This window comes from Aegilops tauschii, chromosome 3 (assembly GCF_002575655.3).
Source record: "Aegilops tauschii subsp. strangulata cultivar AL8/78 chromosome 3, Aet v6.0, whole genome shotgun sequence".
Taxonomy (NCBI): domain Eukaryota; kingdom Viridiplantae; phylum Streptophyta; class Magnoliopsida; order Poales; family Poaceae; genus Aegilops; species Aegilops tauschii.
Window position 1 is genome coordinate 565,757,722 of NC_053037.3, and position 13,950 is coordinate 565,771,671.

Below are 13,950 nucleotides of genomic sequence, written 5' to 3' on the forward strand. Positions count from 1 at the left end.
TTCAGTGATGAGATGTCACGTGCTCAGATAAGTCTCACTTAACTACCTACCCCGCTCGACAGCTAATCGACAAGTGACGACCTGACCGATGAGGTGGAGCAGTGGCATGGTAGTGGGATTCTTGCCGGGCTCGGAGCTTGTCGGGCTGGAATCTTGGCGAGCTCTCCCCGGCAAGGATCTTGCCAGGTCTTCGAGTTGTATCTTCAATATTTCTGATCTCTGTCTTGGAGATCTCCTTTCTAGTTATTGTAATCTAGTCTTGAGTTCGGCTTTTGTTATCCTTCGACAAGCCTTGCCATCGGGAAGGCTACTATTCCCTGTGCATAAGTTTGGGGAATTAAGGACCCCATTCTTGATACACCGACATACAGGCATAACGAAAACTGCTGCCACGACAAAAAAAATCCTAAAAAACACCGCCATGATAGGATTTCACGAAGAAGGTTTCGATGACGATCCAAACTTCTTCAACATAAGGGGCTATACCATGTCACTAAATAACAAATTGCTTGTGATGTTAATCCATTTTTATGCAGCTTGTTTAATGTGCGATAGACGTGTTTTATATGGTGATCCTTTAGAAAAAATATCAAGTAATTAGTTTTCATCAAAGTGCAGCGCCGTCTTGCACAACAAACCACTTGGTTGTCTTGACAAGTTCAAGGTCGTCTTGAAGTTCGGAACATACCCATCGAAAGGAGAGCAAGAATCATGCGAGATATAATCAGTATGCTGACATACTGATCTCTTTATTCTGTCATCAGTGATGTCACATTAATGCCGGAGTAAGTGAGTCGTGGATCTTGAATCGCCAATAATCAATAATGAGGGATATTGATTTTAGTGAGAGCATACTCTAACTAATTATTATTTTGAGATGCATAAATTATGAACAAGTCTCTAAGTGTGTTTGCATTTTCGTTGTAGATAAAATGGCATGCAATCCCACCTTTGCACAACTCCCTTTTCTTCGAAAAAAAATAGTTGCAACTAGCAACAACTTTACATGTTGGCACCGTAATCCGAGGATTGTCCTCGAAGGTGCTAAGAAAAAACATGTTCTAGAGCAGATTCTCGTTGACGCTCCACTAGATGACTCCACTCAGGATGATCAAATGCTTATCATCCCAACAGTAACGACTACAAAGCAGTACAATGTATCATCCTTGCACCCATGGAGCCAGAACTTCAAAAACATTTTGAAAACTATAATGCTTATGAGATAATTGCGTAGCTGACTTTGTTTGGGCGGCAGGCAAGAGCTGAAAGATATGAGATATCCAAGGCATTGTCCAAGTGTAAGATGAAAAAGGGAAATTTTTAGTGAGTCGGCACTTACTCAAGTTAACTAGGTACTGGAATCATTTGGTGTCGTGTGTGCGAGCACTACACATGGGAGCGAGGGACGCCCCCCTTTTTGCTTGGAGAGGGGCTGCCACACTCACAGTCTAACCCTAACTCATGATGATGAGCAAAAGGTGACACAGTGCTTTTTACCCATGTTCGGCCGCTCAGAAGCGTAACACCCTACATTCTGTTGCTTGTATTAACTAGAGGACGATGGTGATTACATTGGATGAGCTAGAGTCCTTCTCTCTGAAGTGCTTGAGGAGGAAGAAGAGAGTGCTGCTATTGTCGGGAACAACAAATGCCCTAGCTCTGTGGTGTGCCATGGTATGAAATGTTTCAACTCTTTTAGGTGGTTAGGGTCCTCCTTTTATAGTCACAAAGGGGTTACCACATTAGCCGAGTACAATTGTGTTCCTACCACATTAAATGCAGGTATATGTGTTGCCGGACCCTTGTCGGGTAGGTGAGGCACCTATCTTTTCACATTGCATGCTGGTGAAGCCCTTTTTACCGTGACACGTCGATGGTGAGGTGTCATGCGCCTGGTAAAAAGGGGGTGATGATTCACCCTGGTCTTCATCTAACCGCCGTGCGGTGGTGCTCTTCGCGCGACAGCTCACCCACTCCGTTGTAGGTTGTGGTAGGCCTGTGAACTAGCCTCGCCACCGTAGGTTGTGATAGGTGTAGCTGTCACGCCCGTCGGGCATGCTGGGTGGCGTTGACGGGTCATTGTTGGGGCAGGAGCCGTTTAAGGGGGTACTGATGCCGAAGAAGTTGTTGGTGCGAGGAAGCCACACAGTCCTTGGGTGCTCTCGTGAAGTAATATTGGCCTTGGCGTTGTCAGTGGTGTGAGAGTACTCCCCTAGGGTGATGTTCCTGTTAGTGATTGTCTTCACAAAGATCTGTATCTTGAGGACACGTCTTGACGAAGATCTGCATTTCACCACGTTGCTGGGAGGCAATGTGAATGATAGCCTCCTTCTGGATGTTGTCGTCAGCAAGGGTGCGCCCCTCCTCAAGCTACTTGCCAGCAGAGAGGAGACGCTTGTTGCAAGGAGGAAATCCCCTCAGTCTTGGATCCTGATGAAGATCTGCATGCCACCTCAAAGGCGGTCTAGCCTTGTGTTACCGGGAGGTAACCGATGCTGATGTGCCAAGTGGGACTGTCATGGCCCTGGTTGATGGACATGTGAGACCCTAGTTCTCACGGGATCGACATTTGGAGGCTTTGAGCCCCAAATTTTCAACCGAGCCAACTGTTGATCTTGTCTTCGCGTCCCTCCCACTTTTGCTATAATGGCTTTATCATGAATTGGATGAACAAGAGTGTGAATGAGTTGTTCAACATGCTCAAAACTGCATAATATATGGAATACATAAGGACGTCAATCATGTGATGATGGTGAACAAAACGACCAATTTTAAGAAGGGCAAGGTCATGAAAAGGGGCAAATCCAAGACTGCCGGTAAGACCGACGCAAGTGGAAAGCCTAAGGGTGGCACTCTTCCGACACTGAGTGTTTCTTCTATAATGAGAAGGGCTATTGGAAGAGAAACTGCAAGAAATATTTGACAGATAAGAAGACACTCCAGCTCAGATATGAGTGTCATATGGTAGGCCGGAACGAACGCAATAGGTGGCGAGGGCCTCTCATCGTCACCTCGCTCAACAACATCTCTGCCATCGCAATGAGAGAGAGAGAGAAAGGGAGAGGGAGAGGGACGAGGAGGAAGGGAAGATGTGGGAAAAAAGGATTTTATGTGTGAAAGTGCAAATGGGTGAAATAGGTGGAACATGTGAAGACATGAATTTTTTTGGACCAGTCTGTTACATGTGCGTGCAAAGCATATCACACGAATGAAATTCAATATTCCGCAGTTGCAACAATAAAAATTAAAAGAATACAAATCATACCAAATACCCCCTCCGGTCGTAAATATAAGTCTTTTTTAGAGATTCCAATATAAACTATATACGGAGCAAAATGAGTGAATCTACACTCTAAAGTACTTCCTCCGTCTCATAATGTAAGACGCTTTTTTACTCTATTATGGGACGGAGGTAGTATGTCTATATACATCCGTATGTAGTTCATATCGAAATCTCAAAAAAAAACTTATATTCAGAAAACGGAGGGAGTATTTAATACTTTGTTGTAGCTATGCAAAAGTGAAGTCAAGGATAATGTAAGTGTGCAAAATAAAATTTACAGAAAATCACAATGAATGTAAACTGAAAAAAAAGAGGGCGTTTTCATACACGGCCAAAGCGACACTGAAAATAAACACCAATTTCTCCCACGCTGCAGCAACCCCCCCACCGCGGCCAGATCCCGCACATCTGATCTCACTGAGATCCACCCTGCCCCCCGGCGGCCATGGCCGTGCCGTCCGCCGCGCCCACCCCGCGCTCCCCTCGCCCGGACTCATCGGCGGCCGCCGACGCGCCCGCCGACGCCGCCCCGTCCCTGGACTTCGGCGACCCGGCCTCCCTCGCCGCCCTCCGCGGCCTCACCGACGCCGGCGCCGCCACCCGCCTGCTCCACGAGTGCGTCGCCTACCAGCGCGCCCTCGACGCCCGCCTCGACGCGCTCCTCGCCCGCCGCCCCGACCTCGACCGCGCCGCCGCCTCCCTGCTCCGCTCCGCCCCGCCGCTCCTCTCGCTCGCCGCCTCCGACGCCGCCGCGCTCAGGGAGTCCTCCTCCTCCACCGCGGCCCTCGCCGAGGCGCTCTCCTCCCGCGTCCGCCACCTCGACGCCGCGCACTCGCGCGCCGAGTCCGCCCTGGCCCGCGCCGAGGCGGCCCTCGACCGCTCCCGCGCGCTCGACGCCGCGCGCCGCGCCCTGGCCGCCGACGACCTCGCGGCCGCCGCCACCGCCGCGCACGAGTTCCTGGCCATCGACGCGCGGTTCCCCACCGATGACGACCTCCGCCGCGACCTGCTCGACATCAAGCGCCGCCTGGAGGGCCTCGCGCGCCGGAGGCTCTCCGCCGCGGTCGACGCCCAGGACCACCCCGCCGTGCTGCGCCTCGTGCGCCTCTTCCCCCTCCTCGACCTCGCGCCCGAGGGCCTCCAGGTCTATGTCGCCTACCTCAAGAAGGTCGTCGCCCTCCGCGCCCGCGCAGACTTCGAGCACCTCACCGACCTAATCTCTGCAACCCAGCCTACCCCGGAGCGCCCTGATTTCGTTGGCTGCCTCACCCGTCTCTTCAAGGATATTGTGCTCGCTGTTGAGGAGAATGACGCGGTGCTTCGTGAGCTACGGGGCGAGGATGGTGTTGCGTATGCCATCATCGAGCTGCAGGAGGAATGCGACTCAAGGGGCACCCAGATCCTTCGTCGTTATGCCGATTACCGGAAGCTTGCCCGTCTTTCGTCAGATATAAACTCCTATACCAAGAACCTTCTCTCGGTCATGGGTTCTGTGGCCAATGCCGCAGGTGGTAGTGAAGGGCCTGACCCCAGGGAGGTTGAGATTTATCTAGAGGAGATTCTTGCATTGACACAACTGGGTGAAGACTATACCGAGTTTATGGTGAACAAGATCCGTGGACTGAGGGATGTCAAGCCTGAACTCGGGCCGCAAGCTATGAAAGCCTTCCGTAATGGTAGCTTTAATAAAATGGAGAAGGATTTGACTGGGTATTATGTGATCTTGGAGGAGTTCTTCATGGTGGAGAACATAAGGAAGGCCATCCAGATTGATGAGCCAGTGCCTGATGGTCTCACGACCTCAATGGTCGACGATGTGTTCTTTCTACTGCAGAGCTGCTGCCGGCGGGCAGCATTCACTGCAAGCATCAACTCGCTACTTGCTGTGCTTGGTGGGGCAACGAGCCTACTAAGCAATGAGTTCCAGGAGGCACTACAGTGGAGAATGAGGGAGCCAAACTTGGGCGCAAAGCTCTTCTTAGGTGGTGTTGGAGTTCAGAAGACCGGGGAGGAGATTGCAACTGCGCTGAACAACATGGATGTGAGCTCAGAATATGTCCTGAAGCTCCGCCATGAGGTCGAGGAGCTCTGTGCAGAGGTGAGTTTATTTTTGTCTCCTTCTACCTGTTTGTGTATGTCAACACTGGCACGGATTTGGCAGTTAAGCTTTGTACACATTTAATTAAGATGAACTCAATTCGATAGTATGCTTCTTCTGTGTGTTCTAGGTTGCCATTTTTTAAAGTAGAAGCCCACAATATGGTGACATTCTCTAGAAAGTACTCCCTCCGTCCCATAATATAAGAGCGTTTTTTGACACTTTTAGTGTCAAAAAACGCTCTTATATTATGGGAAGGAGGGAGTAGTTGTTAGTAGTATCATTCTGTCTGAACAGACACAGACTGTTTCAAATGTTAAGGGTTGCATGCACCTTCTTTGAACTGCAAGCTTAGTTAGCTCCAACTAGTTGCTGTGTTGATAAATCCTTAGGCACTTCTCATATTTTTGTGGTTGTAAACTTGTTTACTCGACGCTAATCGAAGTTGTGGGCCAGTGGCTATGATAATGTGATGACTGCTGCCATATCGATAGAAGAACAAGAAGCTATGAGCTCACTAACTTCTTATCCTGTTCCTAATACATTTATAGCCAGAAAATGATCTCAACCATTCACTTTATTCCATGTACTTGATCAATATGCCAAGTAAACTGAAATAGTTCCCTCACATCTGTATCAGATTAAATACCAGTTTTATAAATTCTTATACTGTTACTGTCTCTTAAGGACCTTTCTATATACTTAAGGGTTTCAATAGTTCCAATGCAATTTCTGTGTCATGTGCTTATGGTTACTATCAATTTATGACCAATTTGATGAACCAGTAAATTTGTGTAATAACATAACATCGCAGTTACGAAACACGTTTACTGGTATCCACAGTGCCATTATATTCATTCTTGCAAAGGATACACCACAAATCCTCTTATGAACTTTAATATCTTTGGACATGATGATCAACATGATTGGCATGGATAGAAACTTCGATTGTTGTCCTCAACTCAAAGAGACCCAGCACATGTGTTGTGCTGTCTCCTGCAAAGTGCAAAGTAACAACACATGGTTCTGGAAAATGCATGTCTGCATAGTTGTAACATAAATGATAGTAGTAGGCACAATTTCTCAGTCTTGTTAATTGGACGATTACACACATCAGTTTGCATGTAACCCACGATTTTTTATTTTGCAATCTTCGTTAGTGGAATGAAGGTTCCTGATGACTCACGAGCATTTCCTTCTGTTACTTCTGATTATTGAACTACATTTAAATGAAAAGTAATAATATCACGTATTATCTGGAACTCACTGCAAGCAACAACAAACGAAAAAGGTGTAACTATTTGCTCATAAATCTCAACTTCAATAGAAGATAATAGTACCAAAGAGTATTGTATATTTGTATTATGCTTTATACATGCCTAAAAGATATAGTACATCCATGGCGTCGACAAGTTTTCATTACTCTCCCAGCTGTGCAGCCTGACCTAATGTTGTGTCAGGGGTTGTTCCACCTAACATTACTAGTGCTTCAGTGTCAGCTAAACTGTTCTAGTAGGGTAAATTAATATTCGTAAACATAGGTATACTATTACAGGTGACAACCCTGAACCCTTGCTCTGCACCATGCAGCCTAGGAGCCCTCCGTTGAAACTAAAGCAGCCTGCCTACAACAAAACAGCTTAAATGATTCAGTACTGAACAAATATATCTACATCAAATAAGCTTAAGTGAATCATCTTTGCATTTGTCAGAAAAATCTTGCAACGGAAATAGCATTGTCAATTAAATATTCATTGCGAATGCCTGTCTCACAATCATCTCTTGTTTTCATGATCAAGATAAACAAGTGTCATGCAGATAACACTACTGCCACCATGCATTATTACATTATAATAATATATACAGGTACAACAATGGAGGTCCCTAGATCTTTTAACCCTATAGGTGGCTTGAAATGTAGGACCTAAAATCAATATCTTGATGATTCAAACAAATTCATGTTATTAATGTTGATTCCTTTAGGTTTTTGCATACTGCAAAACAAAAACAAAAAGATTTACAAACTGCAAGGAGATTGCAGTTGAAATATAGTCCTCTCCTCAGCACTTCAAGTTGACAAATAACATAATTTACACAAATCGCTGGTTAGAAAGAAGGAATTAAGAAACAGAGATAATTGAAGAACAATATTACACGAATAAAATAGGATACCCCAGTAAAGCACATTGCCATATATACTCCATTCTGGCAAATTGAAAACCTTGTGCCTTGGCTGAATCTTTTGACGAGCTATCTTTAAATTGAATTTCTATATGTATGAAATAAGACTAGGAGCATTGATCACGAGATGTTTGATTGTCAGGTTTATAGTGTTTTCCCCTAGGCGACATCTTATATTTGGGTGTTAGCTATTGTGGTTGCGGTCAACTGGCCACTTCTGAAACATAGTGTGTTATTTCAAACAACTTTAGAACATGTGGTTTACCCATCAATGTGATTACAGAAGTATATAGATGTTTAAAATCTGTTCACATTGCAAACACACATTAATGGAATATCTTGTTTGCGAAATCTTACGTGGTACTCCTATGTTTGCAAGCGGATTTCATCCTTTTATGCATGCAATCAATTTTTAAAACTTTGACCACCAATATACATAAGTATTTTTAGATTGGTCACATGGAAATGATCTTATCATATTATACTATTTACTAGATTGGTCATTAGAAATTCTTACACATGATTAAAGTTTCCCTTCCAATTTTTTTACAGTTTAATATATTTAATTTTTGGTAATAATAAGAGGTAGTTTCTCTTCCAAAAAAACACTACAGTTTAAATTTTTGTTTGGTAATAAGAAGAGGAACTAATGGTCAAGTTATCTGTTGTACTGTATCCATGTCCAAAGTGACAAGTAAAGAGATTGGATGAAAAATATTCTCTTTTGAAATTATTAGGAATTAACTCACTTACAAATGGTATGGCTCTTATGTGTTGTTCCTCGATTCCTCGATCTTGTGTGAAGCAGCTAATGGTTTGATTGAGCTATGGTAACTTAATCTCAATGGTCTTTTAGTCATCTCTGACAACTGAATTGCTCTGCTGCTTTTCATCACAGATTTTCCATGCTCCTGCTGACCGAGAGAAGATCAAGTCCTGTTTATCGGAGCTAGGTGAAATCAATGCTTCCTACAAGAAGATCCTTTATTCTGGGCTGGAGCACTTAGTGGCATCTATTGCGCCTCGCATTCGTCCTGTCCTTGACACGGTTACCACTGTTAGCTATGAGCTGGATGATGCCGAATACGGGGAAAATGAGGTGAATGACCCATGGGTGCAGAAGCTTCTCCTTGCAGTTGACACTAATGTTACATGGCTCCAGCCAATGATGACATCGAACAACTACGATTCTTTTGTGCACCTGGTCATCGACTTCATTGTCAAGAGGCTTGAGGTTATCATGATGCAGAAGAGGTTCAGCCAGCTCGGTGGCCTGCAGCTCGACAAGGAGGTTCGCTCCCTAATCAACCATTTCTCGGAGATGTCACAGAGGCCAGTGCGAGACAAGTTCTCGAGGCTTTCCCAGATGTCGACCATCCTGAACTTCGAGCGCGTGTCTGAGATACTGGACTTCTGGGGTGACAATGCTGGGCATCTGACATGGCTGTTGACACCTGCGGAGGTGAGGAGGGTCTTAGGGCTTAGGATCGACTTCAGGCCCGAAGCGATTTCTGCTTTGAGACTCTAACTTGTGCATTTAAAATACACACTTGTCACACTATTGTTCATTTGTATGTGATATATCATGAAATGTTTTCCCTGTTTTTGTCCTCTTGCTATCGTGGATAATTCCACTTCTTTAATCCTTGTTGAAATAGTGATTATATATGTTAGTGAATTTGCCGCGTTAACTTTGGGAGATGTGTGTATGAATTTGTAGATACTATATGTGAAACCTATGTGCGTGGTAATGCTGGGTGTAACATTTTTAAAGATAATGTAATAATTAGTTAATTTTTTGAGATAATTTATCTGAACTTATAGCACTTGATTGATTTTTTTTTAAATTTAAGAAGTTGAAATTTGACGAGGCCCTTTCTTGATGAAAATGATAATTTTGGCTGCTTGGAGTATTTGGGTCATCAATGATACAGGTGTGTAGCAAAATGGAAAGGGTTGGAAGTGAGATACATTTTTACAGCTAGCCAACCCGCGTTTTTTTCTTCGTAAGCCTTTGTGCGTATTATCAGATTTCTGTAAAATGTGTTCATTTGCTTGCCCTAGGATGTGCGACTTGATTCAAACTCTCCAACTCTTTATTCAGTTACCGTGGTGACCGAGGGAAGGAGATGGTGGCGGGAGGAATTAGGAAAAAAAAAGGTGGAGTCAATAGGAAAATAGAATAAACAATACTCCTTGCGATCCAAAATAATTGACGCAGCTCTAGTATACAAGATAGTGCAACTATATATTGCACTCTTACTTTCCTAGATCCTCACGGATACATCCTACATACGGGAGACATGAATAAAAGGTACTATGTGAAATAATGACTTGTGGGTTTATAAGGGTAGAAATATACTCCCTTCGGTTAACAAATTTCGTAGGATGCAAAACTGTCCAATCAATGGAACACACTTGTTTTCCTCAAAAAATCATAATAGTCAGTGCTTTAATATGCATTAACTACAACACATACACACGTGACCACTAAAGCATGGTTAATAATACTCTTTCCGTTCCATAATATAAAACTCTGAGGGAGTAGTTTTTTTACGTATGAGAGAACTCATATGGGCACTTCTTTGGCTCGGTTGATGTGGTTGTATTTCTTCTCTAGCACGTGATAAATATTGAAAACTGTATATCTTATTGTTGTACGTAACGCTTGAATTCTTTAAAAAAATTTGACCATCATGATCCAAATCAATGGACAATATAATTTTAATATATGTGGATGAATGTCGTGGCTTATTTGATTTCTGTCTTAATTATATAATAGATAGATGTCATAGTAGGAATAATCTAGAATACTAAGGGCCAGTTCTTTTGGACGGCTTAATAAATAAGCTGCCTCTCCCCAGCTTTAAAAATAAGCTGCTCTCAAAATTTGTTGAGACTTTTATATTAGTTATCCCACAACTAATTCAAAAGCCCCAACGAATGAGCGAGGCGGGAGGAGGCAGCTTATTTTTTAAGCCGCCAAAAGAACTGACCCTAATTGGTGGTAGCAGAAGTCATACACCGCGTCAACTTAATTTTACGCTTAGCTTATGCAAAAAACAAATACAAAAGAGAGAACTTTGTTGCCCTTTTCTTCTATGTCATAATTAGTAATAAAGTAATAATTAGTAATAAAGTAAGCTTTCTGGCTTTCTTCATTTTTGCATCCAGAATATGGTTTTTGATTAAATGGTTTATTTCACTTTTTCTTGGGTGTTCTATTTCAGAGAAAGAACGATTGGTTAAAGAGAATTGTTCCCCGTGGTCATATTTTGTATCCTTGGTCTTCCAGTCTCCAACGTACAATAGGATATTATTTTGCTTTCCTCGTCATATAAAACTTGAACTTCTTGAAGTAACTTGTGGAGACATGATCCTATAAAAAAAAACTCCAGGAAACAGGAGATCCAAAGTAAGTATTACTTCTCTAATAGTCATTGTTCGCCTTTTTTCGTGGCTAGGATGTTATCTGTTATTTGTTCTAATTTCACAATAGGAATATTTCCAGAATTTTATTGGTGTTAACATAAGTCAAACACCACGTAAACTAAACTTTCCACTTGGCTTATTCGAAAACAAAAAAAATAAGAAGTTACAAAAGAGAGAACTTCGTTGCACTTTTCTTCTGTGTCATAATAGTAATAAGCTAAGCTTTCTATGTTTTTTTCATTTTTGCGTTCAGAATATGTTTTTTTGTTTAATTGATTGATCTACTATCGTATTTGGGGTTCTATTTCTGTGAAAAAATGATTAGTTAACGAGAATTGAACTCTGTGGTCATAGCTGCATTATGTACATTGGTGTTCTAGTCTCCAATGGAATATAACGAGATTATGTTGTTTTCCTCGTGGTTAAACTTGATCTTCTTGAAGTGACTTTTGGAAAGGGGATCTAGATTTTGCAATAAACCCTGATCTTCTTGAGATACTGTTGGAAATAGCAGTTCCACGGTCAGTCAGTATTTCTCTAGCAATCTTTTTTTCCATCCTTGCATTCAGAACATGATTTTTGTTGAAGGTTTGATTTACTGTCATCTTCTTCATTCTATTTCAGACGGAGCAAGAATAGTTAAAGGGAATTCCCTATTTTCCTCGTGATAAATCTTGATCTTCTTAAAGTAACTTCTGGAAAGGGAAATTAGCTTTTGCAATAAACCCTAACCATAAAGCAACCACTGGAAACAACAAATCTGTTGTAAGTACTTCATCTTGTTTCCCCGTCCCTTTGGTTATAACACAATCTTTTGTTTGGTGTAATTTATAAATGGCCAAATTTCCAGAATAGTAATTCAATCTAGCTGAAGTTGTACAATGTGTCTTTCACCTTAAGCTCTGACTCTATTTAATTTCATTTCTTTCCTACTAAGATTTTCTGTTAATCCTATTTTTTGGCAAGATTATTAATAGTTTGAAATAGTGAATTATAGATATCGCTGTTGATACCTAATTAAAGCCCACTCCCCTTACTTTTTCATGTCTGTCTTCTCCACATAGATAAAATCGCCATGTAAGCGGGCTATAAGCCTGCCATTGTACTTGCTCTAACCCACTTCTCTTCTCTCTCCTCCAACTCAACATATATATAATATTTAAATCCATATAGCTTGCATATATCACCTTATTGTAACTGCTCTAAATGATCATGAACTCTTGTACTGGTCAATTTTCTTTTAATGCACTAAATTTAAAATGGTGATGAAGAGGAATGAAAACGGGACTAACAAAGTGGAAAAAACTGGAAAAGTGAGATAGACCCAACAAACCAAAAATGAGGGAGTAACGAACATATATACATATGTAGGGTCATCTCTTAAGAGTCAACACCGCAAAGTTTGGTACTTCTAGATTTCTCCTTTTGAATGAATGCATGATACATGTTTCAATCTTGTGATTCACGTGCCTGCAAAACCTTCCATTTCCACTATCGATGTGCATTTCTTCCAAAACCATCGCATTCTCAGCGAAAAATTTGATGAGCTTGACACCAAGGCAATTCAACTTCTCAAAACCGGAATCGCAAACCCACTCTACTCAGTAAGCTCTGCAAGCACTGGAACGAGCGTCGACTCAAGGCAGGAATTTCAGAAACTTCATCATATGCAACACTACTGATGGCTTCATCGTCTCCTTCCCCAGAATCGCAGCCGCAATCAAAACGATCGATGGGGTTGTCGCGGCTAGATCGGAATTTCCTTTTCAGGAATTCACGAGTGTGCTCATGGTTTTTGGAGGTGTGGTGGTCCTCTGTGGTGAGGTTGATCCGGAGGTCACGGAGCACGGGGCAGCAACGGAGCAGATTCGCGATCGCCACCCCCGCCTTCTTGACATTCTCCCGGTGCACTCCATGCAACTCGAGGCGCCTGAGGCTGGAGAAGGCGGGCAGGAGCTCGGCCTGCATTGCCTTGCTGACCACGGCTATCGCCTCGAGCTTTATGCTTAGCTTCATGTCTTTGGCGCTGGTGAAGCTCCGGACGAGTCGCCAGAAGGTCGCTAGATCACGGTCTGGATCATTGTTCCTGTAATCGGTGTCCGGGAAAAATTCGAGGTCCACTTGTTCCAACTCCGGCGGCTGTGGACTGAGTGAGAACGGCCGGAGAAGCCCCTTGTACCTGAATCTATGTAGCCTCGGCGCGTGGATCTCCGCGGCGACGAAGGGGGAGGGTTTTCTCATTGTCGGAGCTGGAGTAGCGGTGGAGGATGCGGGCTCTTGTCTCCCACATGCACTTGTCCAGAACGAGCAGGGTGGCGGCCGGGCATCGGAGGCGGAGGAGTGCAGGGGATCGTCCTCCTCCTCGACGTCGATGTCGTAGTCGTCTATCTGTACGGACTCGAGGCAGACGGCAGAGAGCTCCGGCGCGGCGTCGATGATGCACTGTAGGGAGCCAAGGCTCTGAGCACAATGTTGCAGCTGCAGCGACGATAGCCGCGGGAGCGCGGCCGCCACGGCCTCCGGCGGGTTGAAGCCCCTATACAGTGGTGATTTCCAGCACACGGAGGGTCTCCAGCGGCAGCTAGTCGAGGCTTAGGCACCTACCTGACTCCAGAAGATCTCCTTGTCGTCGTAGTACGATTCGCTCTTGTATTCCTGGGCGACCTGCAGCCTGAGCTCCTCCACCCGGCGCGCGGCGAGGTGGGAGAGCACGACGTCGACCACATTTGGGTTTTCCTCGTACTCGTAGTTGTTGTAGCGGTTGCGGTTCAGGAACTCGTCGAGCGAGTTGTCGTCGCCATCAGACTCGACGAGTAAGGTGAGCCTCTTGACGTGGCCACCGTCGGCGGTGGCGTCGAGCGCCGCCAAGGCCGCGGAGACGAAGGCATCGCGGCGTGCCTCGGCTTCTTCGGGGCTACTGTCGTAGTAGCGTCTGTGGTCGTACTTCTGGACGCGC

At 44.2% G+C, this 13,950-nt stretch overlaps 1 protein-coding gene across 1 annotated transcript; it reads left to right on the forward strand.

Annotated features, from left to right (window-relative positions):
- Positions 1-3,668: 3,668 nt before the first annotated feature.
- On the forward strand, positions 3,669-9,369 carry LOC109764839 (conserved oligomeric Golgi complex subunit 4). The gene is made up of 2 exons (XM_020323623.4): positions 3,669-5,381; positions 8,461-9,369. Exons 1-2 carry the CDS (start codon positions 3,729-3,731, stop codon positions 9,088-9,090), a joined length of 2,283 nt encoding a protein of 760 aa, XP_020179212.1. The 5' UTR covers positions 3,669-3,728; the 3' UTR covers positions 9,091-9,369.
- Positions 9,370-13,950: the final 4,581 nt, after the last annotated feature.

Excerpts from the sequence above, each read along its gene's own strand:
- LOC109764839 (XM_020323623.4), top strand. The coding sequence starts at position 3,729 with ATGGCCGTGCCGTCCGCCGCGCCCACCCCGCGCTCCCCTCGCCCGGAC. Across the intron at positions 5,382-8,460 it reads TCGAGGAGCTCTGTGCAGAG|ATTTTCCATGCTCCTGCTGA; the intron begins GTGAGTTTATTT and ends TTTTCATCACAG.